Source organism: Chenopodium quinoa, unplaced genomic scaffold (assembly GCF_001683475.1).
Source record: "Chenopodium quinoa cultivar QQ74 unplaced genomic scaffold, ASM168347v1, whole genome shotgun sequence".
Lineage (NCBI taxonomy): Eukaryota > Viridiplantae > Streptophyta > Magnoliopsida > Caryophyllales > Amaranthaceae > Chenopodium > Chenopodium quinoa.
This window is the reverse complement of record NW_018744593.1, coordinates 2063676-2075661: the sequence shown is the minus strand read 5'-3', so window position 1 is coordinate 2075661 and position 11986 is coordinate 2063676. Positions and strand designations below refer to the sequence as shown.

General features: G+C 35.3%; 1 protein-coding gene across 1 annotated transcript; it reads left to right on the top strand.

Annotated features, from left to right (window-relative positions):
* The first annotated feature begins 2658 nt into the window (after window positions 1–2658).
* Window positions 2659–11743, top strand: LOC110699628 (DNA repair protein RAD5A-like). Its single transcript, XM_021877137.1, has 20 exons — window positions 2659–3604; window positions 3699–3832; window positions 4069–4204; window positions 4306–4359; window positions 4436–4576; window positions 4661–4812; window positions 4924–5008; window positions 5094–5363; window positions 5458–5604; window positions 5688–5843; window positions 6646–6713; window positions 7126–7248; window positions 7351–7450; window positions 7538–7650; window positions 8101–8379; window positions 8597–8797; window positions 9438–9531; window positions 9654–9725; window positions 10642–10740; window positions 11059–11743. Exons 1-20 carry the CDS (start codon window positions 3047–3049, stop codon window positions 11179–11181), a joined length of 3105 nt encoding a protein of 1034 aa, XP_021732829.1. The 5' UTR covers window positions 2659–3046; the 3' UTR covers window positions 11182–11743.
* Window positions 11744–11986: the final 243 nt, after the last annotated feature.

Below are 11986 nucleotides of genomic sequence, written 5' to 3'. Positions count from 1 at the left end.
TGGGTGTTTGTAGATTCGGGGATTTGTTGGTTAGTAGTAGAACCGGAGGCATTTAGGGTATCTTGTTGGCTACCTTGACTAGAATTAAAATTTGTGGGTCAAAGAAATTAGGTGGGAATTGACCGCATTGTGGAAATTGGTTTGGTGGTGGAAATTGGGGCATTTTATTCATGTTATAGGGTTGAAAACCGGAAGTATTATCGTGCCTAAATTGTTCAAAGCCTAGGGGGACGTTAACGGGGTCATTGGTCGAACTTGAAATTGGGGGGTAATTGGATTAGGTGATTCCCTAGAATTATTACCACGGACAAGTCAGACTTTTCTAGAGGATGATGGGTTGTTCATGTTTGGTGATGCCATAATTAACAATAATAACAATTTTAACAATAACAATAATAAGAATTAATAACAACAATTATAACAATAACAATAATAATAATTAATAACGACAATTATAACAATAACAATAATAATAATTAATAACGACAATTATAACAATAACAATAACAATAATTAATAACAATAATTATAACAATAATAAGTAATAACAATAATATTAACAACTATAATAAAGATTAGTTAGATCTTACAACCGTGCTTCAACGCTTTCCACTAATTACGATTACGAACTTTTAATTTTTTTTCGATATTAATAAATAATAATTAGAGAATATAAGAGAATAACAGATTAAGAGATTAAGAGAATTAGAGATTAAGAGGAGAGATGAGTTGAATTGAATTGTGATTTGAAAGTGAAGTGAAATTTGGTATTTATAGGCAAATTGGGAAAAAGAGTCGTTAATGGCCGTTGGAAAGAGGGGAAGAGCAACGACTCTAATTATAGTCGTTATTGGCCGTGCCAGGCCGGGCCAGCACGCGGGCTCGTGTTAGGCCGTGCCGGAAATTTGCAAATTTTGTCCGTGGCACGGCCCACGGCACGCCAGGCAACGGCCGTGCCATGCCGACTTTCGTACCGGGCTGGGCCGTCCGCAGGCCAACCCGGCCCTTGCCCAGCTTTACTTTTACCCCTATGCCAACTTGACACCTAATTTTTCATTTTTTTTATGTCCTCGCTTCTTAATTAATCTTGTGCAAACATCATTGCTCCTTTTGTTTTTTTTTTTATTAACCACATGTGTAATAATGTAAACGAGATTGTATCACATGTCTCGAATAACACCCTTAAAACTTTAGCCAATCATGTCAATTGAAATGTGCAAAAAGTATAATTGAATCAACCAACAAGGTCTTGACCTAGCGATTAAGCTAAAAGTCTGTGTAAAACAAGTTACATGATCAAAATACCCCATCTTAAATATAAATTGTATTTTATTTATTTATTTATTTATTTTTTTTTTTTTTTTTGCGAAAAACCGATTAGTGCCTTTTATTAATCAATGGACAATTTGTCCATAAGAACAAATTTATAAATTGTATTGCTCTTATAACTCATTAAATTCACACAAAAAAGTCATCCCTCTACATCTGAATAAGTGCATTACTTTAACTTTCACATTTTAAGGAAACTTTAACTTTTACACTATTCACTTACTAGACTTGATTTTTTATTAAAATCTAAAAGTCAAATGTCATCATGTTAACTTTAGTTGGACTGTCAAGATGCATATTTTCACTATATTATTTTTTATAATTTTATTTCATACACAGTATAAGATATGATTAATGATCAAGTATGTGCACCACTTAAATAATATATTTATTAAAATACGGAAAGAGTAATTTATAATCAAATACGAAACGTAGAGTGTGAATTTTTTTTTGCCTAAATAGTAAGACCGGACGATTTTACATAGAAAATGAGTATAGAAAAATAAGAAAGGGACCCAAACCGAGTTTAGTCATGTCGCACCGAGTTAAATTATCGGATCGTCCGAGTCAGTACCATAATAAAACATGCAAATGTGATGCAAGTCATATGAAAACGTGCCAAAAATTAGTTACACAAAGCATAATAATAGTAAGAGGCGGGAAATCTGTTTTAATTTCAATCCTATTACCCGCCACTAACATTTGGTCTTTGAATTTTTCATTAGTACATGCTCCTTCTTTAATGTTATTGGCGCCAACAACATTGCTATTTAATTTTTTTTTTTTCTAAATTGCTATTTTTTTTTTTTTGGTGAATTCTAAATTGCTACTCCGTATTTAAGTACAAAGTACTCAACTTTCTATGGGTGACGAAAGAGGACGGAGATGGTGTTGGTGTTGGTGGAGCCGAAAGAGGAAGCTTCAATGGTAAATAATAATTATGGGTGTAGGAAGAAGATGGAAGTAATCTATTCCACTTGAGCAAAACGGTATAATGAATTATTAAATTAATAAAGCACAAATACCAAAGCTCCAATTTACAATATTGCCACTTGATTAACCGGGGCCAACCCTTTAAATCCTTTCAACATTTTTCATCAGCAGTATACACTTCACTATTCAATTCACATACAAGTAATCTTTTCTCCCCTTACTCCTTAACTTTCATTAATTTAATTGATAAAATTTCAATCACATAATGGTTACAATATTTTTTCCTAAAATATTCATTGAGATTATAAGGGATAAAAAATTATTAAGTTTTTTCTTGTTCAATTTTCCTAGTCCAAAAGGCTAGTTTATTTTTTTTGACAAGTACATAGAAAGGTGAGATTTTTATCCCTTTCAGATAATTTATGTGAACATCGCTCTTTCATATCGATGATCAAACACTTATTTTTTATTTTTACTTGTACATTTTAAAAAAAAAAAAAAAATGATTTTTACCTGTGCATCTATAATGTTCAAGAGATGGCGGGAATTTACATACTTTCACTGTCCATTCAGTTCCTCAACCAAGCGCCATTTCCCCAATTTCCCTCCCTCTTCAAAACCCTAAATCCCGCCAATTTCTCCCATTCTTCTTCAATTTATCTCATCAATTGAACTCAACAAAACCCTAACACACCATAAATCCTCTCAATTTCCCACATTTTCGCCTCATTTCATCGATATTCATAGAATTCAATTTTAGGGTTTACAATCGGAAAACTACAGTATGAATTGCAAGATCAAAGATGAAGTCATAGAAACAATTCGGTCAGTAGTAGGGCAAGATTACGCTGAAATGGACATAATCAGAGCTCTTCACATGGCGAACAATGATGCAACCGGTGCAATTAACATTATTTTCGATACCCCCAATTTTATTTCACAAAGTCGGCAAAACCCTAGAATTAATTCGAGTCAGAGGGTGAAGATTCCTAGCTCGAATTTGATCACGATTGAGGATAAAAATGAGGATTCTAAATCAAATGAGGAAGTGGTTTGTAAAGAAATGGTGGTAATTGATGTGCAGGAGAGGGAAAAGGCGATTTCTTGTTCGAGTTCGAAGCCGGTAGGCGAAGAGTGGTGTTTTGTTGGGTATGGTGAGATTTCCGGAATGTCGACGAGTAAAGGGAGGGGGATTAAGGTTGGAGATGAAGTTGATTTTGCGTTTCCTGTGAAGAACAAGCTGAATTCGAGTTCGCCTTTACCAGGAAAGGTTTTTGGTAGAGGAAAACAGGCTGGGGCTTGTTCTGAGATTGTTAGATTTTCTACGAAGAGCGGCGGCGAGGTAGGTGTACTTAATTGTTTGGAAGATTTTTACTTGGTGCAGTTTGTATTGATATTGTTGCTTTCATTGTTGCGTTTGATAATGTTGTTTGCAGATTGGCCGGATTCCGAATGAGTGGTCAAGGTGTTTGTTGCCCCTTGTGAGAGATAAGAAGATTAAAATTGAAGGATTTTGTAAATTTGCTCCTGAAATGTTGGGTATTATGGACACCATTGCGTTAAATGTGAGGTGAGTATTGGTTAAGCTTGGAAAATGAAATGCTTTAGTTTTGATGTGTTTGTCTAATTTGAGATATGTTATAAACTTAATCAAAGAGGATTGTTTCGGTACGATTTCGGGAAATTAATTGCAGGATACCTGAAATTTAGTAGTTCATACTGCCTAACATGTGTGCACTTTTAAGGGTATTAAGTACTTTTGTTGCTTATACTGCCTAACATGTGTGCACTTTGCTTTCTATTCAGTGTCTACATCAACAGTTCAATGTTCCAGAAGCATCATCAAAATTCATTGAAAGCAGCTGCTAATTCAAATGAGGAAACAGTTGTTCATCCGTTGCCAAATTTATTCAGGTTGCTTGGGATAGCTCCTTTTAAAAAGGTAGTTCAATGATTTTCAAACCTTTCTGCATTTGGAGTACTGCATTACACTTTTAAACGCTTAGCAAATGTATTAACATTCGGCTTTCTCTTGCAATGTAGGCTGAGTTCACTCCTGATAATTTGTACACAAGGAAGCGGTCTTTGGATTCTACGGTATAGCTCATGTTTACTAGGTGACCAAATTCTGTGGTACATAACCTTGTGTTTAATTTGAAATTTGTATGAACAGGAAGGTCTACGCACCTCATTGTTGAATGCCAAGAATGTAAAGAACTTGACATCAGATGTAGATAATGCTGAAGGTGAGGAAGGTGTATCCGATGCTGATGTTGATAGCATTGTTGGAGTTGGAGACAGCTCTACGCTGGAGGTATCATGTTTTTTCCACAATCTCTATTTGTGCAATCTGAGCTTGTATAAGTAGTCCACTAACCTTTCATGTAAAATATTACAGGAAATGGATCCGCCAAGCACCCTTCTTTGCAAACTCCGTCCCTATCAGAAGCAGGCACTTCATTGGATGGTCCAGTTGGAGAGGGGACAAACCACTGATGAGGCTGCTTCTACTCTTCACCCATGTTGGGAAGCATATCGCCTGGCTGACAAGTATGTTATGTTCGGTTCAAATCTACTTTACTACAGAGAATTAGTATATAGGAGTCAGTAGTGTTTTGTGAAATAAGATATATATTTGAGCTGGAATTTTGTGCTCTGCAGGAGAGACCTTGTTGTCTACTTGAATTCATTTTCTGGTGAAGCAACTATGGAATTTCCGAGTACACTTCAAATGGCTAGGGGAGGAGTATGTCTCTTGTGCTATTAATGGATAAACACTAATCTTTTTTACTATATAAATGCTCTATCTTGATTCTGGTTTGTGCTTTTAGATTCTGGCAGATGCAATGGGTCTTGGAAAGACAGTCATGACCATATCCCTTCTCCTGTCTAATTCAGAGAGAGTTGGATCACCTAGTAGCCAGTTGAGCCTTTCTTCTGGTGAAAGTACGGAGCTCAGTAAAGCCATTGATGCATCTCCTGATCCAACTAAGAAGGTTGCAAAGTTTCAGGGCATTGACAAGCAGATGAAAAATGAGAATGTTCTTATGGATGGTGGCAATCTTATTGTCTGTCCTATGACACTCCTTAGCCAATGGAAGGTATTTGCTTATTAATGTTTTTTCAGATTCTTAAAGGTATCAGTCTTCATATTATGCAAATCACCAGGCTGTTGCTCACTTTTGTTTTTGACAGGCAGAGATAGAAACTCATGCTCTGCCTGGTTCCCTCTCTGTTTATGTTCATTATGGACAAGGTAGATCAAAGGATGCTAAACTCTTGGCTCAAAATGATGTTGTTCTCACCACCTATGGAGTTCTAGCTTCAGAATTTTCATCTGAGGTAGATTGGAGCCTGCTATGATGTTAGAGTTTTTGCCACATTGTCACTTTACCTGATTTTCTATATCTTCCTCTTTGGTACAGAATACTGAAGGCTGTGGTGCTCTTCATTCTATACGTTGGTTAAGAGTGGTGCTTGATGAGGCACACACAATTAAGTCCTCAAAAAGCCAAATTTCTGTGGCTGCTAATGCTTTAACAGCTTATTCTAGATGGTGTCTCACTGGCACTCCTATCCAGGTGACATCTCTTTTTAATATATATGTAATTTCTTATTATATATTGCCCTTTTGTTTTATCCTTTTATTTAATATCCTTTGTTTTAGTAATCCTGTCTGTGTAGTGTGCCACCCTTTCTCTAATAATATTTATCAAAATTTTGTTTGGTTAAAATATCTAGAATATTTATTTAGTGCCTGTAAAAATTATGGTGGTGGACAGACAGAGAAATAGTTAGAAATATTGGCAAGTGGATAAAAAAGGGGTTGATGTGATGAAGAGAGGAAAGAGAAAGTATACTTGAATAGAAACATGTTATATTTTTGAGATAACCCAAAAGAGGGGTGAAATTAAGAATAGAGTTAATATTTCTTGATTCTTTTTATCAACTCTGCAAGTGTTTTGGAATCACTCAAGGATTCTGTATATGGGTGTTCTAAAGTGTCAAGTTTTATGATTAATTTTTTGAACTTAAAGAATATTACGCCCTGAAGAAAACTGGTATCTGAAAGCTTAATATTCTACTATATTTGTTGGTTTATCCAGGCAATTTTTTGGGTAATTTGCTGCTATATAATTCTTTGCAGATAGAGTGTAATGCATACCTTCAGCTGTTGTGTAATACTTTCTCTGCAGTTAGAATCTAATACATACCTTCTGTTGTGTAATGCTTTATCTGCAGTTAGAATGTAATGCATACTATCTTTTGTTGTGTAATGCTTGCTTTAAATACTGCCCCTTACCTGGAGTATTTTGAAATCATCTACGAGAACTATACTTTGTTCAAGTTATGATGACTTACATCTGATTTTTTGGTTTTCAGAACAATCTTGAGGACATATTTAGTCTTCTTCGATTTTTAAAGGTGGAGCCATGGGGAAATTGGGCATGGTAATCTTCTGCTCCGTTTCTTTTCCATCTTGGGAAGATTGTTATATGAAAGATAGCAACTATTTGTTCACTAGTTTAGTAAAGTTTCTTAATGGAAGATTGAAACTTGTGCCTGCATAACAAATTTCTTTTTATTTTATTTTTATTATTTTAAGGTTGGATTATGAGCTTCTGACACTAGTCTTTTAAATATTAGTTGGTTTGGGCTGTATGGTTAACCAGTTTCTGTGATTCGGGGTAAATGTGATATGATACCTTGCAGTAGAATGGGGAGGAATCCTTAAATCCTATGCAGTTGTGGTGATTCATTAGTTCTAGTATCTAACACTAAGAAGATTTAAGTTTGCTTGTCCTTATTACATGTTTGTCAGTTGGAATGATTTTCAAGTCGTCTAGTGAATTTCATCTACAGGTGGAATAAACTCGTTCAAAAGCCATTTGACGAAGGTGATGAAAGAGGATTGAAACTAGTTCACTCCATTTTAAGGCCAATAATGCTACGAAGAACAAAGTACAGTGTGGATCGAGATGGAAGGTGAGCTAGTTAGACTAATACACGTATATCACCCCATTTTTGAGAGAAATGTGATGTCTGTTCAATTGTTTAGTTTAATTCGTCATTTTTCTGTTCACTCAGGCCTATTTTAGTCCTGCCTCCAGCCAATATCCAGGTGGTTTATTGTGAGCTGACAGAAGCTGAAAAGGACTTTTATGAGGCTTTGTTTAAAAAATCTAAGGTATCTTTCTTAGCATCGGTTTATCCTGAAGATTTTGTCTTGGCATACTCCATCTTTGGTATATCTCATATCTCAAGTATATTGCAGGTGAAATTTGATCGATTTGTGGAGCAAGGGCGGGTTTTGCATAATTACGCTTCCATATTAGAACTACTGTTACGACTTCGGCAATGCTGTGATCATCCATTTCTTGTCATGAGGTGTGGATTACATCTCATCTCTTTTTTGGTATCTCCATATGCGATTTTTGTTGACATACTACCTTAGTGGCTGGCCTTGTTGATAGCTTGATGCTGTTTGTGGTTTCATTATATTTTGCTTATACCTCATCTTGGTAACATGCATTACTGTGTAATAACAATGCTTTCTGATGCTCTCCAATGATTTTGTAGTTATAGCAGGACCTTTTCAATTAAAAACTTAAATTCTCTTAAGATCTTCTAGTTTAATTATCCTAATGTACTTTGGTTGATAGGAAAATTTGGGCGTCAAATATTTTTATTATGTCAGTTGCAGAATTTCCTCATAATTTCTGTTGCTTTATTGTATGTTCGATGCTGAGTTATTCATTTCTAATCATGTTCCATACCCTATTTCCCATACTTCTGTTTTTGTGGACATCGTTTCTGAAACTAGCTTAATGTGTGCAGTCGAGGTGATACACAAGATTATGCTGACCTGGATAAGCTTGCCAAACGATTTCTTAGAGGTGGTCGTGGTACTGCTGAAGGTGAAGCAAAAGTTGTGCCATCGAAAGCTTATATTCAAGAGGTTGTAGATGAGCTCAAGAATGGTGAGCAAGGAGAGTGTCCAATATGTCTTGAAGCTTTTGAAGATGCAGTTTTGACTCCTTGTGCTCATCGCTTATGTCGGGAGTGCCTTTTGGCAAGTTGGCAAAAATCTGCTTCGGGTTTATGTCCGGTCTGCAGGTATGTTCAGTTTCTTCAGCAGCTTACCAAAGTTTATCCTGTTTCTCTTTTGTATTGTACTTCTCCTGGCTCCTCTTCCCTGTTTTATATTCATCCAGTGCAATGTAATACTACCACCCTATTGATATCCTTGCTTTTCTGCCCTCAAGACTTTCCTATTTGTTTGCGCTGTAAGATCAATATTTTTCAGTCTCAAAAGATTTGATGTTTTTTTCAGGAAATCGGTGAACAAGCACGATCTCATCACAGCTCCAACTGACAGTAGATTTCAAATAGATGTCGAGAAAAATTGGGTTGAGTCTACGAAAATTTCATCATTGTTGTGTGAATTGGAAAATTTACGATCTTCAGGATCCAAAAGCATTGTCTTTAGCCAATGGACTGCCTTTCTGGACCTGTTAGAGATTCCTCTTGCTCGGTAATTTTCTTTATTCTGGTGGGGCTGTTAGGTTATTAGCTTTGCTATATGCATTGGATGATACACTGTCCATAAACAAAACTTGGTTTGAGACTTGTAGGTCTATCAGTGGTTTTATTTATCTCTTACACTATTGAGTGCTTTTTCTGGAATACTTGTCGCCTATTTAAGTACTCATTAATAACACTTCTAGTACTTGCAGGATGACATAAAATCATACAAAATCAAGTTCACTGTTAATTAGGGCTGCCTGTTAATTTGTGTCACATTTAAATCTGTGTAGCTCTTGCATTGTCTACACACAAGTACTGTACAGATTTCAGATGGTAGAGAACTTGGCATATTTTTATTTGTTTTTTTAGTAGCTTATCTTCCTTGTCTTTATGGAAAGGCTTGCTGAAAGACCTTGTCTATTGTGTTTGGATGTTGCTGCAATTTGATCGAAGGTGTTTTTAGCATCAACACTTTTCCGAAAAATTCTTTATTTTACTGCGTATCTGAAGCTGTGTACTTATGATTGACTATTAAAATCTGACATTGTTATCTAAAGTGATTGAATTTGTGCTATGTTACATAGCTTTCTTTGGATTGATATATTTTTTTTGTACTTGGGAGTTACTTTGGCTTTTTTTGAATGCAGGAATAACCTATCTTTTCTTCGCCTTGATGGAACTTTAAATCAACAGCAACGTGAGAGAGTATTAAAAAAGTTTTCTGAAGATAGTGATGTCATGGTTTGTCCAAATTTACTTTGGACTTTCTATTTATGCTCTTTACAATGCTCAACATTTGCTTAGAATAAACTGTTGTCTTCTAGGTGCTATATTCTTATATTAAACTTGTATGTGGATAATAGGTTTTGCTCATGTCATTAAAGGCTGGCGGAGTGGGAATTAACCTAACAGCTGCTTCTAATGCTTTTGTCCTGGTAGGTGCTGAATCAGTATCTGTGTTTTGGTTGTTTGATGATTTTCTCTAATACAACAGTGATTATTTTCGTGTTATTGATACCTATTTATATTTTCTTTGTTTTTGAATGTGCATTAACTTGAGGATACTGTTGGATTTATATAATACTCCGTAGCATTTTTTAATCTAATTGGCAAAATGCAATTACAGTAGTTGCTAGTTCACATTACTATGCCTTTGGTGCCAATAGACATTTTTTAACTTGTATATCCGTTAAATCTTTGATTCTACTTGAGAAAATGCATCTACATTAGCTGCTAGTGGGTTTTATTTTCCGTTTAATATTATGTTAGTAACTTCTTGATTAGGTTGGCTGAAAGAGTACTTCTTTCTTTGCTCATCACATTTTATTTAAAATAAGAACTTGGAGTTCTAAGAAATCTGTGTATTATTATTATGGTTTTCACATGAACATTTAGAAGTCAATTCTTATAATTGCATATGGTAAATCAACACTAGGGTTCAGTATATTGATCAGATTCTAGTTTGTTGGTTTTTTGTGATTATGAGGATAGTACAGGAAGGGAATAAGCTATCTTATAAATGTTTGGACTAGAAGCCTCTTTAATGTTTTGAAATGTATAATGTATGATTACACGGTAGGTCTAGTACTTGCATTATGGATTCTGCAACTTGCTGCAGCTACCTGATGTGCGAGAAAGCATTAAATATGAGACTATTTTCAATATATATAAAACTGAAACTACAAGTTTTGCTGGCCTTGTAAATTTGCATTTTCAATGTTACTAAAAATCATGGACAATGGCTGCTCGTGAAACTTGTGAATTTTGTTTGCTTTTGCATATTTACTGGATTGTCCTTGCTGTTATTCAGTCATGTGATCCACATCTTTACTGTTGGTGTTGCGTATATAGGATCCATGGTGGAATCCGGCTGTTGAAGAACAAGCAGTCATGCGCATTCATCGGATTGGCCAAACTAAGCCTGTATCAATTAAAAGATTCATTATCAAGGTAATTTTTTTCATTTTGGACCTATTTTATTTGAAACAAATGGGTTTTTCCACCAATCTACTGGCATTAGAAGTCATGTTTCACAAGCTGCCCATTTCCTATAGATCCCTTTCTATGTTGTAGCTACTAGAAAATTCAATTATGGGATTTGCACTTCCCAAGTGTCCTAAAGGACCATTTACAGGGTTTGTTTATTGCTTTTATGTGGTCCAAACACTTTATCTTTGAATGTGTTAATGTGTTATTCAACATGAACGTTCGATTGACTTTCAGTATTTGGGTTGATTTTGAATGACCGCTAACAATACACTGCATCAGGGAACGGTGGAGGAAAGAATGGAGGCTGTACAGGCTAGAAAACAGAGGATGATTTCTGGTGCACTGACTGATCAAGAAGTCCGAAGTGCACGCATAGAAGAGTTGAAGATGCTTTTCACTTAAAGACAAAAGCAAGATTATGGAGTGGCCGCACATGCACTCAGTGCTCTTCAGGTTCCGTTTTTGGTGATCTTATGTGGATGCACGAAACATGCCCCTTAATCTACCTTTACTCTTCCTGGGTACCTTAAATTGGAGGTTTTGGTCAGACATTATTATTGCTGTAGGAAATTGAGGCTATAGTTCTAATCAACACCCACAGGAGAGGGAATCTGTGCTGTTAAAGGCTGTTCGATATTGGGGTCTGAATATGGTTTTTAGATGTAAATTATATTGGCGGGGGGCTATAATTCGTGGTATGTTTGGTGATTCATAGGGAAGGTTTACGGAAGCTGATTTTTGTTGCATATGAGATTGAGTCAGATCATTGCTTTAGTGGTTCGTACATATGATGTATATTTCTGATGAAAGATTGTTAGAAGTCAATGAAATTCACTGTCATGTTTATTCTGTAATTTCTGCTCTTGCTACTTTCTGTTTTTTTTTTTTTTCTTAAACACTCCTTGATACTAATTCAAACTCCAAAAGGGAAATATTGAGTATAATAGTTGAAATGTCCTATCAATATGATTTTTTTTAAAGAACTAACTCACATTGAAGTAAAATTTCTAAAATTTTCTTGAAGTCATAAAAAGAAATCAATCATCTTTGTCTTTATTTATGAAATCAAATAACATACAATTGTTTGATTGAGAGTAAATTAATGTAAAAATTGCTTCTGTTGAAGAACACTCCCGACAACCCTAAAATTAATGTAAAACTACTCGTGGTACTGCTCACCTTATTTTCTCATAATTATTTTGTAGCT